The 17,834-nt window shown below is 36.4% G+C and overlaps 1 protein-coding gene and 1 pseudogene across 2 annotated transcripts; one reads left to right on the top strand and one right to left on the bottom strand.

Annotated features, from left to right (window-relative positions):
* Positions 1–1,607: 1,607 nt before the first annotated feature.
* Positions 1,608–9,504, top strand: LOC127806592 (2-oxoglutarate-Fe(II) type oxidoreductase hxnY). Of its 2 annotated transcripts, none has more exons than XM_052343978.1 (12): positions 1,608–1,821; positions 2,708–2,903; positions 3,273–3,371; positions 3,567–3,618; positions 4,360–4,499; positions 4,574–4,674; positions 4,760–4,818; positions 5,534–5,590; positions 6,201–6,246; positions 8,049–8,128; positions 8,347–8,443; positions 8,825–9,504. In XM_052343978.1, exons 1-11 carry the CDS (start codon positions 1,705–1,707, stop codon positions 8,426–8,428), a joined length of 1,029 nt encoding a protein of 342 aa, XP_052199938.1. In that variant the 5' UTR covers positions 1,608–1,704; the 3' UTR covers positions 8,429–8,443; positions 8,825–9,504. The 2 variants fall into 2 exon arrangements, with proteins under 2 accessions (XP_052199938.1, XP_052199939.1); XM_052343979.1 differs by having other exon boundaries at positions 1,612–1,821; positions 4,360–4,481.
* Positions 9,505–9,511: 7 nt separating this feature from the next.
* Positions 9,512–17,526, bottom strand: LOC127806593 (NADP-dependent malic enzyme-like; annotated as a pseudogene).
* Positions 17,527–17,834: the final 308 nt, after the last annotated feature.

Below are 17,834 nucleotides of genomic sequence, written 5' to 3'. Positions count from 1 at the left end.
GTAGGTAGAGATTACCTAGAGACTTGAGATAATTCTTTAAAAGAAACTCAATAAAATGGTATTATAACTTTAGATAGCATTTGTTAAAATTAGAAAGATAAAATTATATCAAAATAAGATTATAATATTTTCTGCACTAAGATATGAAATAATCAAGTTAAGGATGAAAAGTATTCTAATATTTTTATTAAATTGTTTGTTAATTTTTTGGAATGCATTGAGGAGTATATAGGTCATTTTTTCTTATCTGTAAGGTCCAAAGTAAATCTATCAGAAGAGGAGAAGAGATAAATTTATTTGAAAAATCTTAGATAAAAAGTCACATGACTTTTTTTTCAAGGACAGAAAAATTTAACAAATATAATGAAAAACACTTTTACTCGAAATACTTTTCATATCTCATTTAAGATAGTGTTTGTTAATAAAGATATAGACCGAAAAATGTAAGATATGAAAAGTATTATTATATGTATTTTTCACATCGCTCCTTATGGGTTAGACTCAGTCTAGTAGGCCGACCCAATCACCTGAAGCCCAGAAGGTCCAAACAAACTCGCCAAAGCAAGCTCATACACCATTGAAATCTAAGCTCATATTGCGGAACCAAGCAAGCTCCTAGCGATCTCCCCGCAAAGATTCTAGTAAGTTCCCAGCGATATATTCAACGAGTTTTCAATAATACTCTTAGTCCACTGGCCTAACCATTCAGCTCGCATAGACAACAAAATTGCTGGACAGCTGGAAGCATGGGACCCACTCACTTTATTTGAAGTGAACCATACCTCTCGTAATGAGGATTCCACTCCCGATTTTATGCAAATGATAAGGACTGTTTGTCCCCCAATATATCATTTTTATATTTTTATATCTTATGCAATTGTAAAAGCCTATAATGATAAATAGGGGTCAGAAGTATCATTAAAGGAGGGGGGGGAGAGACGACATGAATAATCAGATACTATCACTCTAAAAGAATAATCAGGGTACAGTCGTGGAGTAGGCATCGTTCTGCCCAAACCATGTAAAAAATCCTTTGTGTTCTTTTTATTTGGTTTTTCCTCCTTGTAATTTGGCTTACCTACTCACTGCGGGCCTACGAATCACGGTCAGTTGAATTTGAACGTCGACAAGTATTATAGATTTTTGTCATTTTTCAATGTATTTGTTAAACTTATTTGACTATTCTTAGAAAAAAAATCACATGACTTTTTATCTGTTATTTTTTAGATATATTTATCTCTTCTCTAGTCAAGATAAACATATCTTAAATCTTATAAAAAAGAAAAAATAACGTATATGCTTTTCAGTGCATTATAAAAAAATTTAATAAATTGTTTAATAAAAATATTTGAATACTTTTTATTATTATCTTTATCATTTTAAAAAATAAAAAATATTATAATCTTATCTGATTTTATCTTTTTTATTTTAACAAATGATAACACTCGTACCACCTCGCAAATGGGGTAGCAATTAATTCCCAACGTTACATCTGCACGCAAACACACTTTTAAATTTAAAACTTCAGAGTTAGTAATTAATTCCCTGGGCCCCACGTTGGGGGATGCATACGGTCGCGCTAAGCGGCAAAAGGCATTAAGGGCATTTCACTATCTTTTCCCGGAATTTTCTCGTGCACTTTCCCGGAAAAGCAAAAAGCACAGGCCTCGCTCCGTTTTCTATTTGTATTTGTATCGTTCAGCAATGGAGAATTCGAAGAACGGAGCCATGGAAGCGTCTCCTCGTCAATTCGTCTCTGTTCTCAATTGTATCGATCTCGCTAGCCCTGACATCCACAACTCTGTTTCCTTGGTCAAGCAGGTATGGAAATATGATGGTTTATGGATCAATTATTGATGTTTCGCGCTTCAATTTCGATTCAGACGACTTGTTTTTTGCTTTTTGCTTGGTTTCCAATGGTAGATATATCTATAATATGTGTGAACTCCATTAACCGTTGGTTACTTGTCCTCGCTTTTGTAATTGAACGGATGATTGGGAGACGTTTTAATCTGATGGCTGGCAGAGGCGTGTGCTCTGTGAGGGTTTATGTCACTATCCGCTTAGACGACGATTAGAGCAAGTTGTGAACTTCTTTGTGCTCTGTTTGGAACTGGAATTTCTCAAGGAGAATGTAAAGAGAATTATTACGTGGAAATGATAATGGATGGTCAAGCCTAAAAATAATGAATTCTAGCTCCGACTCCTTTGTTTTCTATCCAAAATTCACCATTCCAAGCATAGCCTTGATTAGGGGGTGGAAATGGGATGAGACATACCAGTTGAGAGTGAGTTATCTCACGTGATGAAGAAAAAATATGCCTGCCTAAGTGCGGCCTGACCAGTTATCAGGTCTAATTTTCTGTCAAGCTTGACCCTGGAGAATATTGTACTTGTGAGTTCACTGTCTAACACCCATTTTTCTAACAATTACTCAACTCATTAGTCCTAGAAAAAGAGCTTTAGTGACAAGTAACCAACTCATTAATCCTTTAAAACTTGGACTTTCTCCAAAAAACCGATACATTGAGTCTTGATTTTTTAATTTTTTTAAAGTTACACAATTAAAATACAAATATAAATAATTCACTATAGTGGGATGGGCAATAAATATAAATAATTTACGTTAGTCGGTCACTGAACCATATGATTGTGTTCATTTGATTCTTGTCTCTGGCTTATTCTTTATTTCCTCTTGGTTGCTCAGGCTTGCTTGGACTCTGGGTTCTTTTATGTGATCAATCATGGCATCAGCCAGGAATTTATGGATGAGGTTTTTCAGCAAAGCAAAAGGTTTTTTGATTTACCTCTAAGTGAGAAAATGAAGCTTCTTAGGAACAAGAAACATCGTGGTTACACTCCTGTTCTAGATGAACATTTGGATCCTGTCAATCAAAAACATGGTTTGTGCTATTCTTTTTCTGATTTTATTGAGCAATAGGCAGCTCTACTCCATTCAAATTATAATACTTGTTTTAATACAAGTTGACAGTCTGCAAAATTGAGAAGCTTGCAAATCAGTGCATTGAGGATGGTTCATCGTGTGCATGTATAATATTTACTTTGTGTGTGTATATTCATTCATATAAAACAGCTTGATTTTTACACTATCTCCTTCCTACTTTGAGATGCTATCCACATTGCTTTTTTTTTTTTTAGTTTGCTTTTGTCATTTTCTTTTCCTGCTAATCCATTTCTCTAAATTTATTGTCTAAACTTAAAACAGTTTCTTAATGATACAACTATTGATTATTACTATTTCAAGGATGCAGGGGACTTTAAGGAGGGATATTACATTGGTGTAGAAGTACCCGACGACAATCCTGATGCACAAAAGCCATTCTTTGGACCAAATGTCTGGCCTAGCTCTGGTATCAGACCAAGTCATTAAAATCTTAATAAACATGAGCTTTATATTGAGAAGAAACATAGCCTCTCTGATCTTGTGCATGCATATATGTAGATTTTATCTTAATTTTTTTGATGCAATTTTAACATTTTAGCAGTTGACGTGTTATAGATTTGGAAACTTAATTAACCTTTTTGAACTTCTGGCTGTTGGAAAGATATCTTGCCTGGATGGAGAGAAACTATGGAGAAATATCACCAGGAGGCACTGTAAGTTATGTCAAGCTTGTATGTTTCATCCAATTTGTTATATGAATGGCATTGTTATTTAGTATGAGCAGATGAGTTGCTTCAACTCTATGAACAATTACAAGTATTGCAAAATAAGCTATATGAATATTTCATAGAATTAAAGGTTGAGTAATTATTTAGGCCATCAAGGTATATTCATACATTCCATGTCTTGGAAGCACAGGCACTTATATGGACGTGCCATGTTGTGTTGAACACTGAGAATTATTGGATACTTCAAAATGCATTTCGAGGTTCCCATCATTTTTTTTTTAAATTTTTCGCTACTGGACTTCTTACCAAGAATTGGGAGATACCTGTGTCTACTGTGTGATCTTCTTGCCCATTTATAAAACAAATTAGAGCCATATTGTAAAATTTTGAACATAAGCTGAAAATCAGCAATATAATGAAAGCAATTGTAGATTTATATTAATTGGTCCCCTCTTTTTTGGAAAAGTATTGTTCCCCTATCCTGTGCATATATCCGTGTTTTTTAGACTATTGTTTAATTGGAATATGCATCCAACAAATCTGTGTCTTAAGTTTTCTTTTTTAAATAACTCCATTTAAGCTTTGTGACTTCTTAGACCATAATTTCGTATTTTTCAGATGTTTTAGTTTAATGTTTCTGACAGTTTCCAGTTTACAGAGTAACATGTTTGGTGTTTAATCAATATTTACTGATTATTTTCCTCACACATTTCTATATGCTTGCAGTGAGGTGGCAAAAGCAGTTGCGAGGTTAATAGCTCTTTCACTTAGCCTGGAAGCTGGCTACTTTGATGGAGAAGAAATGCTTGGGAAGCCTATTGCAACGTTGCGTTTGCTACATTATGAAGGTGAAAATGAAATAAAAGGTCAAAGAGCTGCATTGATCTCATTTGTATCATGAGTTCTAATGTAATATGATGAACACTTTATCATTCTTCAGGTACAGTTTCTGATCCTGCAAAGGGAATATATGGAGCAGGCGCACATTCTGATTTTGGTTTAATGACACTCTTGGCAACAGATGACATCTGTGGTCTCCAAGTACTGCTATAGCTGGCTGGCTGTTAAACTATAGTTATACTATATGTTATGAAAAAGAATATCTAACACTTTCGATTTATTGCAGATATGCAAGAATAAGGATGCTATGCCTCAGATATGGGAATTTGTAGCGCCATTAAAAGGGTGGGTGAATAAATCCTTTAGAGCTTTATTTTTTGATTACATGATCATGTTTGATTCTAGTCCTTTCAGCTCCTAGCATCTACATAGGCCTCTTTCTGGTTCATTGTGACCTAACCGCCCCTTGTAATGCATTTTCTTGTTATATATGAATTGGAGCCTCTTGTTAGGTACAACCAATCATGCTTTAATAGTTGGCAATTGAGTGACTCAAGTGGGAAATGCATGCTGCTTCGATGATTTTAACTTTACATGTTTGTGCTACAGCTATATTGGTATCCGATTTTGGACACCCTGTGGGTTATATGCATTCTGCCAATAAAGAGGCTCAAATTTGTGTACCTTAAGTTACCTACTGAGAGGCTCAAATTTGTGCACCTTTATGTGAGCTAGTATAATTTTTCTTGATGATCTATGAGTATGTGGTGAAGTTATATGAAGGAACCATATATTGCATTTAAAGGTTTCCAATGGGTTGGGGCAGGGTCAGTTTTGTACATGGCCTTACCCTTGTTTTTCTTTTTTCTTTTAAAGAAAAAAGTAAAAGAGGTTATTTCCAAAACTTGGAACTGTGACCTTCTTATAACAAAAGAGCAACTTTACTGTTCCTACCAAGGCTTGCGCTCAGACCATATGTTGCATTTACCTGCTATAATTCAGTGTTGAATGAATACCTTGTAAATAGCACTGTTTTACTATCTTGGTATGTGTCTTTCAGAGCTTTCATAGTGAATCTTGGTGACATGCTAGAACGCTGGAGCAACTGCATATTCAGGTAATGTGCATATCTCAGAATTTCTGTACATTTTGTCCCACTTAAATTAGACAAAAAGTGATGATTTAGGAGCTTCATGACAACCATTCCACATATTTTTGTACCTTTTGTTGAGTTGTTCATGATAATACACCGAGTAAAATGTGGGCATGCCTACTCTAGACTTCATGTAGAGCATAAATCTTCCATCAATTAATTCTCATGTCTACCTCCATTCTTGTTGGTTTTGCTTGTATTGTGACTTAAATGCATTGAGAGCTTGGATTATGGTTTGATGATGCTTCAATAACCTTTAGGCATACTTGCTTAATTCTATCTTGGAATTTCTTTACATTGTCTCAATTAAAATAGAAGAAAAGTGTAGGAGCTTCCTGATAACCATGCCATAGATCTTCACCTTTTGTTGAGTTGCTCATGGTAATACACTGAGTAAAATATGGGCCATGCTGACTCTAGACTACACGTAGAGCATAAATTTTCCATCAGTTCTCATTCCTACTGCCATTCTTGTTGGTTTTTCTTGTATTGTGACTTAACTGCATTGAGAGCTTGGATTATGGTTTCATGATGCTTCAATAACCTTTGTGTGCACTTGCTTAATTCTATCCAGGTCCACTCTGCATCGGGTGTTGAGCAACGATCAGGAGAGATACTCTGTAAGGCCCTCTCAGAAGTTTCTGACTATCCTTTAGTTGCATGTTTTCTAAGGGATTTTGATCATGATAAATGTATTGTAGTGAAACATTAATGCCTAATATGCAACATGTCTTTTCTTATTCCTCTATTTTTGTTTCATTTTTCCCCCGGGAATCTCATGATGTGAACTAGCTCAAGTTTGTTCATTTCAATGATAGTCAACCTCTAGTAGTTTTGTTGTTTCTCTCTTTCCTTTCATTTTTCACTTCTATTTTGTTGGGGGATAATGGTCGACTGGGCTAATATGCACTTGCAATTTGTTAATCTCTATTGATCATTTTTTCCATTACAGCATTAATTGGGGGCAGAAGTGGGTAGGGAGCAGTAAGTGTAGTCCTATGAGATTTGGAATTTGGAGTATAGAATTTGGCCCTTGCCTGGATTAGTTGGTTGTAGGTTCAGCTTCATTTTGCCCCCATTGTTTGATAAAAAAAATAGAACTTTGTTGTTCTCACCACTTAGAAATTTGGTATGCAAAATGAGCTGAATAAAAAAATATGGATGCTCATATACTTGTGAACACACTCATTACTGAATGCATGTTAAAGTATTACAGCACTAAAAAAATTGAGGTTGAAATTAGTGCACGCATTTCTTCATACTAAATGCTTCTGTTTGTGGCTTCCCGTTGCTATTGTTTACCATTAGGACTATTATTCTTTAATTGCATCTTTTGTTGGCTATTTCGTGATTTGAAACATTTCATAAAGATTTATTTACTGAAGCATTCTTTTCTGCTAAAAAAATTTGTCCCCTTTGAGATTATTACTTATGTTGAGGAGTCTGATTATTCTTTTTATTGCATAATTGATTTACTCAAGGTTTTCACGTTGGAACCATCAGACACCTGATCTTAAGAACAGTAGAATCATCAGAAACCTCAGTTGATTGTGGAGGGAGGCTGAGGCTCATCTTTCTTCTTTTTGTCTTTGTTCTTTCTGGAGTCCAGACATTGTTTTCTTCCTTGTATACAGGTCTCTAGATGCCTTGAAACATTTGTTTACAGTTTGTTCCATTCCAGAAACATGTATTTCAACTTATCAAGGCCGGTGTTCTCAAATAATGATGGATGTCTCTTGAGATAAGAACTCGGGCATTCTCCAATCAACCAGCCTTAGTCCCCTTGCTTGGATCCACCTCATGATTGCCTCCATCCTAAGCCACAGGGACACCTAACTGCAAATTTATTGAAGTTCAAGTTAAGTATGTCTATAAGTTTTACCAGACCCATTATCCGCCAGAATCCCCCTCCCTTTCTGGGATTTGTGCCAGGGTAGATAAATGGTACAAAACAAAATAGTGATATTTGGAGTTCTTCATGATCATTTAACTGCTTGAAAGCTTTACCTGTACGTTCCCAATGTTTATACTGCCTATATATATGTCATATATGTCATCTAAGCTGAGAATGAGATCTTACCTTCCGGACAACACAATGAATACTGTGACACATGCTGTTTAACTTTTGCAGTTGCATCTCGAAATGCCTCTTGCATCTTTCCTTAGTGCACTGTGTTGCATTTGCATTCTTGAAACAGTTTTCAAAAATAGTTTTTCATACGGCAAATACATGGCCGAACTCCAAGGTTCACTACTAGGGTTCAATATTTACACTCCATACATCATTTTTAATACGAGCTCTTTGCATTCTGGCCCTTCCTCATTATATTTTCAGTTTTACTGATCATCTATGTTTTGCTTCTAAAATTTCTTTATTTGAGAAAGGTTAACATTTCACGTTTTCACTTTTGAGTTGAGGCAGATCCCATTCTTTGTGGAGCCGAACCATGACTGTGTTGTTGAATGCCTGCCCACCTGCCAGTCCGAAGAGAACCCCCCCAAGTATGTATCTGGACAAATAAACTGTTCCCTACTCCAATCAGATCTAAGTATGAACATGAATTAACTGTTGAAAAATCGACTAATCTCAGCACGTATGATTTTAATTTATCCATCGATGCAAAGACACGAGGACCACTAGTTTCTTAGTTATATGAATTTTTTTTGCGCTATAATCTTTGTTTTCCTGCAAGTTTTGTTCACCGGTTCTTTTCCACCAGGTTCCCCCCAATCAAATGCGAAACTTACATGCTCCAGCGATACAAGGAGACCCATGCCGATCTCAGCTCATACCAGAAATGACACCCCAAATTCAAGGTATTTTTTAGTTCTAAAACAGAATAATACTTAAACCTCTTCCTGTCTGGTGCCTATAGAACCACCTTCTCTTGGTTGAATACCAGAGAAATGTACAGAGTGCACCTCTTTGCACTTTTTGCCTTCTTTTTTCTGCCTCCTTTCCCCCCTTTGCTTGCAAAATTGCAGCCCCCCTTTACTTTTGCCCATAGTAATCCCAAAGCAATCATTTGGATTCTTGTTCACACAGCTACTAATTATGTTTTCTAATACATTGATTTAGCTTGGCATTTGACAATGGTTTCTAATTCTAATTACCAAAACTAGTCGAGTGAAAACAAATGCCGTTTTTAATTGTTTTAATTTACACACTGAACTTGTTTTTCTGTGTTTCAACTGTAGAATGCTGTTATCATCCGTTGACTGTAGCTGTTAAAACGGTGAAAGCGACGCTGATAAGGGGGGATGAGTTAACTGCGACTTCACAATTTTTTCTCCTCTCAATATTTTACCAAAAAATATATTTACAATATATATATTTTAAATATAAATATAAATTAAATTAAAAATATATTTTGTTATTTACCGAAAATATATATATTAGTTATTTACACAAAATTTATAAATATATAAAAAATACCATATATATAGATAGAAAGAGCGGGCAGCGATGGGGTTGTCTATTGAGATGTCCCCCACCACACAGCTTTACTGCTCTGCTAGTACTAGCTGGCTCGCTCTCGTTTTGCCTTCAGTAGGGTGGCCGGCGAGCTTTTCATTTGCTCTCTTTTGTTGTATTATATATACAATATACATACACACACACAGATACTACTAGCTTTCTTCAATATGGTTTTTCTGAAGAAGTTGTCGTCAAGGTCTTGTATTCCGGTAAGGGTATCATGAAGATGGTTCGTGGTTTGAAGGAGAGATGGAGGTTCATGGCGAAGGACCATTAATAGAGTTTTAATTTCTCTGTGATTTAATAAGCATTTGCATTAGTGGTCCCTATGTGCAAGGTTTAATGATATACTTAGGAAGTGCTTTGAATAATAATTACACGTGCTATTTTCATACACAAATATTTTTTCGTATCTATATGACTATATATATGTATATATTTTAGTTTATAGTGTTTGTTTGCATATTAATATTTACTGATATTGTGTTATCAACATGATGAAATTAGATATTAAAAATAATTAAAATAGGTGAATTATAGTGGGGTCATGGACTTATCATGATGCTCATTTTAAGTACAGCCTCCAACAAATCCCAGAGTTTTGATTTGAAACATCAAGATCTATGTGGAAGGATGAGCAAAATGGCAAAGAGGAAGACAACATAATTGGAAGTTTGGAAAACACACAAAGCGTACAACTAAATAAAACAATATTAAGTTCACCTATAGCTTCTGTAATTGGGACTGTACATGCAGCTTTCTGCATACTTCTGGAGATTCTCAGGCCGAGGGAGACGCGTCGCCACGCCTGCGAGATCACAACATGACAAAGCTTACTCCTAGATAGAATTACTTGCGTAAATTTTGTCATCAATCAAATGCGCATTAAATAAAGTAAAAAATATAAACTAAAATTATTTTTTATAAGAATTCGAATTTTTCGTTATTTTAATTATATTTTTATATTTATATTTTTAAGTTAATTTAATTTATATATTTTAACATGAAATAAAAAAATAATTAAATTGACCTATTTCATTTTATTATTTTTTTTACATATCAAAATACAAAGATTAAATTGATTCAAAAATATAAGTAGAAAAATGTAATCGAAATAAAAAAAAAATTGAATTGCCACAAAAAAAAGTTAACTCGAAAATGTAATTAAAATAGCCAAAAGTTAAAAATGATCACATGAAAAAGAATGTAAAAATAAAGGGAAAAAAAATATAAATTTGACCCAAAACAAGGATAGTCCATTTTCATCCATACCAAGTTCATATGCTTTGGCAGCCACATTAGCAGCAATGTGGGCAGAGATCTTTCTGATGTTAGAGAATGGAGGATAGATCAAACCCTTGTTGAAGTTCTCCTCTGTAACTTGTCCGGCTAAGGCCTCCGCTGTTATATAGAGGAAAGTAGATGATGAATTTCATTTATTTCTTTTTGATGTTTTGAATCAATATCATAAGTGCACTCACATGCTGCCAGAAGCATTTCATCATGCACACGAATTGCACCAGAGATGACCAAACCCAAACCAAATCCAGGGAAAATGTATGCATTATTTACCTGAATTGATCCCCCCAAAAAAGACGGAAAAAAAAAAAAAACCCAGTTTTGAATGTCAATCCCATTTGTATTAATGAATATCAAGTTTATGAACCTGGCCAGGCAGATACTGTCTGCCGTTGTATTCCACTGGGCCGAATGGACTTCCACTGGCAAAAATTGCGCGACCCTTATGAGAAGAAGAAGAATGAAAGTGTTTTAATGAGAGACTGTTAGTCCAAATCCAATGGGACGTGAACATCCGTTTGCATGAAAGCCACCATCATGGAAGATGTTAGGCGAATCTACAAATTAATTTTTACCTGACTCCAGGTGTAAGCTTCTTCAGCTGTGCACTCAGATTGAGAGGTTGGATTGGAGAGGGCCATAATAAGAGGTTTCTGCATGCCATCCATTTATAGTCCGTCTCAGTAGACATGGATCGGGGGGAGAGGGGGGGGGGGGGGGGGGGGGGGGAAGAGAGAGAGTACCTCATTGAAAGAGGCCATGGCCTCAATCACCTCTTTAGTAAATGTCCTTCCAACCCCAGCTGAGCCGATTAGAACAGTTGGCTTGATAGCCTGGCATTAGTGGCATATAATGTAACAGGGAAACATAGTAACAATCATCTAAATAAAAGAAGCGAAATCAATTCAGCGAATACATTTTTTGGAATTTGTTTAGTTCCTAAATCAGGAATCATGTTTGAGAACAAACCTTGATAGCATCTAAAAGATGGTGGACGGGTTCATGTTCGTGAGCCCATGGTTTCTTGAAGTTCTGAAGGGAATCCTTTCGAGACCCAACAATTAATCCCTGCAAAGGAAATCGTAGAAACGAAAAGAAGTATATGAATATAGGTAGCTGCAAAAGACTGCATATCATCGGTTAGAAGGAGGCCTTTTAGTAAACTCTTCACTACCTTCGAGTCAACAAGCCAGATCTTCTTGCGCATTTCTTCTAGAGGAGCTCCGGTCTACATTGTACAAAATAGAAAAAAAAAGAAGAAGAAGAAGAAGAAGATAATTCACCACATGGAGGGCTGCTCTACTCATGTGTCATGCTACAAATGCTAAACTATAGGCAATGTGTGCATGGTTTTAAGGTAGTAAAAGATTAACCTGTTTTGACATCTCAAGAGCAATGAGTTCTGCTATTCCAGTTCCAGCCTGCAATTTAGAAGACAAAGATCAGATGGAACAGACTTAATTATCCATTCCTCAAAATCTTCTTGATGACATGTCGAACATATGTACATGAAACTGTAATGGGTCTGCTACATGAATTTTAATATGGAGAACCTCTCTCACACCAGATTGCTCCCCCCGTCTCTATGCCATATATATGTTCTTTGATGAATTGGTTTCCCTGTGTATTGACTTTCATTTCCCCAGTGCTGGAAAATAGTTTTTGATCTTCCAGAGAAAGTGCAAATATAGATGAAGTAAAAGGAAAGCAGCAACTATAGTCTTACTTCTCCAGCACCAAGGGATAAAAATGTTTGCTCAGCCAAGGTACCACCAAGTAACTTCAGTGCTACGACAAGGCCCGCAAGTACCACAGCTGCCGTCCCCTGCAAAATTGGGAAAAGAAAGAAAAGTTAGGCAATAACACAGGATTCCTAAAATGTAACCTCATGTGTTGTCGCCTAAAAGTGCTAGTTGAAGATGATTATTGAATTCATATAATTAAATTATATATTCAAGATCTCTCTAGTAGACTCCAAATATGGGATTGTATTATAGCATGAAAGTAACCAAAGCCAGTTGAGTGTAGCCACATACCTGGATATCATCATTGAAGATAAGATGAGTAGTACCGTATTTTGCTAGCAGCTCAAATGCATTGTGGCTTGCAAAATCCTCAAACTGCAAAGTGATGGAAAACTAATCAAACCAAAACAAGAACTTCTTGACCAGTGTTGGAATTAGTTGAAGCTTCAACGTCTTCGTTTCTGTAGGGGGACAGGAAGGTTATTTGGCAACCCTCATTGGTTGCCCAAAACGTTGCCGTTTTGGGCCCATGAGCTGGATGGCCAAAATGGCAACCCTCCCCTGCTATTTTATCAAGGCATGCCTTCTCTTGTCATTTAGTCTACTTTTTCCCCGATCGTTGATGCTACTTTTATACGACTTCATCCACATCGTTGTTTTCCTTTATTTATCTTTTACAGTGGCCCTGAGATTAGGAATGCACAGCCTTTGATTTATATTGCCTCTTTTATGGTTTGCTTTCATTCTCTCTGTATAGGTTTGATACGAAATGTTTTTTCTCTAGGATTTTGCCTCTAATCTATAGATTTGTGGTTATGGGACTCCTTTAATTAGAGAGTTGTTTATTTTGTATAGTGAGTATACAAGAGTGAGGTTTGTATATTAAGACTGTAATTGTTTCTTTCCAATAGTGCAGTAAGTTCTCTTTGTTGGAGCTCAACGTGGACGTAGCTCTCATTAACGAGTGAATTAGGATAAAACTTGCTCGTGTTCGTTTATGCTTGTTTTTGCTATTATGTTCATATGCATGTTTTGAATTCATCGAAGGCACTATGTATGTTTTGTCTCTATCTCTAGTTTCTGTTTTGAGTAGTGGCCGAGAATTGTCTCGACCCAAAAACCAGGATTAGCCTGTCAAGGTTTCTCAAATTAAGAATGCAATTTAAGCTCGTGTCTACCTGTACGAGTACATTTTCACCATAGTTCTGCTTGATGGCAGTCATGAACTCATGAAGAAGGTCGGCGTATTCCTGGAAAATAATTTGCCGGTACTGCCTCAGCTTGAAAGAAAAACCATTTTGTACCTATAAGCAAGCACTACAAAATGCTGAAACCATTGGAGCTTCCCAGTTGTCCTCCTTTGTCTGAGCCCAATATAGAACTCATCTTTCAACAACTGCTCGTTGTTTGTGCCCACATCAATGGTTATCGGCAAACACTGCACAGTTTAGTAAAAAAAAATCTATCAATATTATGTTAAAAGGGGAGGATAGAGCAAAAAACCGAACAATATTATATGGTTAAGACGAAAATTTAGCCGTTTTACTTAATTTATGGAACAAGATGATTCTCAAACCTGCCTACACATATACAACAGAATACGCAAATGATTACTAAAGAGCTCCGGGTTTTTAAGAAGAGGTTATCAAAGAATATATTCAATTTGAGCATCTAGACCGAACACATTCCATACGACTTGCTATTGGTGCTTACTGCAGAAGGTCTAACACCTCCAAGTGCTGTATATAGTGTTGAATATTGATTCAAAATTGCTGATTTAGTGGGTTGATTGGGTCAAAAATCTGTTTACTGATTTAGTGGATTGATTGGATCAAAATTATGTTTACTGATTTAGTGGGTTAAGATAATTTCGTTTTTTAAATTTAAATCCAACAATAAATTTTATTTTCTTGTTATTCAATTGACATGTATTGCCTATTTAAAGGCATGATGATATGAATAAATAAAACGAGATTACAACCTTTCACATTCATGTTTTTTTTCAGCTTTTGTTCGTTAACTTGATAGCTACCAATGTCTCTAAAATTCCAACAGTGCTATCAGAGCATTCAATGATCTTAAGGGGTCTGTGAGAGAGAACCCATCAACGCCTTTTTATTTCTATGGCTTCCACCAACACGTCATCTCTTTCACCACCAGTTTTTGATGGAGAAAATTATCAAGTATGGGCTGTCAAAATGAAAGCTCATTTGAGAGGTCTTAGTTTATGGCAGTGGGTCGAAAGTGAAAGGGAGATACCTTCGCTTGGCAACAATCCTACGCTCAATCAAATCAGAGCTCATGAAGAAGCAGAAGCTAAAGCACCGAGGGCTTTATCTCAAATACACGCTGTTGTCTCCGAATCAATTTTCTCAAGAATCATGGCGTGTGAAACGGCTAAGGAAGCATGGGATATATTGAAAGAGCTATATCAAGGGAATGCTAGAACGAAGAGAATACAAGTGTTAAATCTCAAAAGAAATTTTGAGATCCTTAGAATGAATGAAAATGATACAATCCAAGAGTTCTCTGAAAAACTAATGACGGTGGTAAATAAAATCAGACTTATGGGAGAAGAGCTACCTGACAGCAGGATCGTAGAGAAAGTCTTGATAAGTCTACCTGAGAGGTTTGAGGCAAAAATCTCCTCCCTTGAAGATTCAAGGGATATTAGCCAAATTACATTGGCAGAATTAATCGGAGCCTTGCAAGCTCAGGAGCAAAGAAGGATTATGAGAAATGAAGAAAGTGAAAAGACGGTGGAAGGAGCTTATCTTGCCAAGAGTTCATCGTCAAAGAAGAAAGGAAAAATTCCAGAATGTGACCATTGCAAAAAACTTGGTCATGAAGAGAAAGATTGTTGGCACAAGGGGAAGCCTCAATGCTTCCAGTGTAAAAGATTTGGGCATTTGAAAAAAGATTGCAGATTTAACTTGAAAGAACAAGCAAGTACAGTGAAGGCGATTGAAGGGGCAATTGAAGAGGAAACGCTCTTTTAGTTGGTAAGAAGTGCACCAAGAAGAATTTTTTGGAGAGAAGTGCTCCAAGAAATTGAATTGTTTTTTTTTTTTTTTTTTTTTAACATTTGAAGGAAGTATTGATTGTGATGAGAAGTGCATCAAAGTATTGATTGTGATGAGAAGTGCATCAGGAAGTGAAGAGAAGTGCTTTACAATTGGGAAGAAATTTGGAGAGAAGTGCTCCATACAAAGTTGAAGTTTTGCAACTTTGAATCAAGGAGGAATGTTGAATATTGATTCAAAATTGCTGATTTAGTGGGTTGATTGGGTCAAAAATCTGTTTACTGATTTAGTGGGTTAAGATAATTTTATTTTTTAAATTTAAATCCAACAATAAATTTTATTTTCTTGTTATTCAATTGACATGTATTGCCTATTTAAAGGCATGATGATATGAATAAATAAAACGAGATTACAACCTTTCACATTCATGTTTTTTTTCAGCTTTTGTTCGTTAACTTGATAGCTACCAATGTCTCTAAAATTCCAACATATAGAGCCAGTTTTCCAACAGGTATCCCCATCCCCTGGCAATGATTTAACATGTTATTAGAGATAGACAATAGAAAAGCAGTGGCTACAATAATCAATATATAGAAGTCAAATGACTCAAATCCCAATTCACATTCTAAAAGATATAAATTTGCCCCCAATTCAATTGGTGAACGCAAACATGAAAGCACTGAGAAATTTTGCACTCTAGATGAAATATTTGCTGGTTTTATAATTGGAAGAGGAAAGTGAGCAGTCACCTGGCAACCAAGATCTCCAAGTCCCAAAATCCGTTCCCCATCAGTCACTACGATAACTTGAATGCTCCTCTCAGGCCAGTTTTTCAGTACATCAAGAATCTTCCCTCTGGGAAAGCAAGACACAAATTTTAAGTCGAAGTTTAACTTCTCGGCCTTATATATACAGATGTAAAAGTCATACTTCTCCTTCAAGCTAATGTAAAGACCCTGAGAGCGCCTAAAAATGCTCCCATACTTCTGACAGGCCTCACCAACAGTTGGAGTGTAGACAACCGAGAGAAGTTCCTCAACATTGTCGATGAGAAGCTTGTAGAACAGCCTCTCATTTCTCTCCTGTACAACAAAACATGAATTCAAAGAAAAGACTAGATTAAAAAAAAAGAAATCATTTTTTACACTTCCCGCATCCATCATGAACTCTTCACAAGCTAAATTGGATGAAACAATATGTTTCCTTGGAGATATAATTCTCCCGCAGTAGCTAGTAGTAGATATGTCGTATATTCTCTAAAGCGATACGACTTTGAGAAGCCAAAATCTCTCACTCAAACCTTTTCTTTGCTCAAATAACTCAAACAAGGACATGCTTATGCCAAATGCCATTGTAAACCATACTTTCCATCCATCCAGATGTTAGATATACTGTTGTGATTTCAATATGAATTACATATCTCCACCAATCATCTTCAAAGTAATAATCTGGGTTGCAGTTGGGTTAAAAATTAAGGCAGGCACCTGAAGGTCCACCAAGGCCACATACTTCTGCAATGGAACTTGGTATTGGCGGATGTTGTTCATCAGCTTCTTCTCCTGCAGATAAGTAAAAATTGAACAAGTTCAATAAGAATAATGGTAATAATGACGTAAGCAAGAAACAAGGAAGCTAACACAGTGATAATGACACCTACTTGAAGCTGTTGAGTCATAACCCCCGGTGGCAGCAAACCACGCAAGTAATGCGAATCCCTCTCTTTCTCAGAGAAGGCAAGCCCCTTGTTATAGCGTGGATCCCTCAGCAAAGAGAATCCGCTAGATCAGAGCAGGGAAATGAAGATAAATTACCATTAATTAGAAACCATTTCAATGATAAAAAACCAGATAATAGCAACTAATAGGGCACAGAAAACTGAAACTCTTCGAATGCCATCGTTCGACTAATTTCAATTTAATCCGCGCTAAAATTCAAATTTCAAACCACTACCCCCGCATCATCCAACAACACATCGAACCATTTTCCCCTCCAGAATCATAACGAGACACACGCGAAGCTGACGATTATATGCATAATCGATCCGTAAATTAAGTAGGAGCCAAAACCTCGCGACGGAGATAGTCCAGGGGGTGACGATCTGGTCTTCGGTAGCGCAATCCTCGCCGTAGACGTCCTCAACGCCGCCTCCCACGGTGGACCTGGAGTCCATGTCGAGCACCGACCCACCGCCTCTCACACCTCCTTCAACGAACTCTCCATCACAATTCACAAGCCAAACCTCGACTTTGCCTCTCCACCGCCTCAATTTATTTATATACAGCAAGCTGCTGCTGCTGCTGCTACTAAAGAGTACATATATATATATATATATATAGCGATCAAATGATGCTGCATTACTCTTCTTCTGCTTACACGTTCACAGGCAACTCCGCAAAACGATCTGTAAATTATATATATTGAAGAAACCGAAACAGATAGAGATCACAGAGATAGAGATAGAAATAGAGATAGTAGATATATATTGATTAGTCGGGGGACGTGTCCAAATCCGTCAACATATTAACTAGCTGTTCTGTTGCATGAGCCCTACGTACATATACATATAGGAGATCATTCCAGAGAATAGTACCCACTGGGGTGCAAAAGGTGAAATCCCATGCGTCAAGAACCCTCTACACGTTATTCTATGCGTGTGAGAGGAG

The sequence above is a fragment of the Diospyros lotus genome, chromosome 7 (genome assembly GCF_014633365.1).
Source record: "Diospyros lotus cultivar Yz01 chromosome 7, ASM1463336v1, whole genome shotgun sequence".
NCBI classification, from domain to species: domain Eukaryota; kingdom Viridiplantae; phylum Streptophyta; class Magnoliopsida; order Ericales; family Ebenaceae; genus Diospyros; species Diospyros lotus.
This window is presented reverse-complemented; position numbering and strand designations above follow the sequence as displayed.

Coding starts and splice junctions, on each gene's coding strand:
- LOC127806592 (XM_052343978.1), top strand. CDS start 1,705: ATGGAGAATTCGAAGAACGGAGCCATGGAAGCGTCTCCTCGTCAATTC. Junction 2,904..3,272: donor TCCTGTCAATCAAAAACATG/GTTTGTGCTATT, acceptor TCAAGGATGCAG/GGGACTTTAAGGAGGGATAT. Junction 3,619..4,359: donor AAATATCACCAGGAGGCACT/GTAAGTTATGTC, acceptor ATATGCTTGCAG/TGAGGTGGCAAAAGCAGTTG.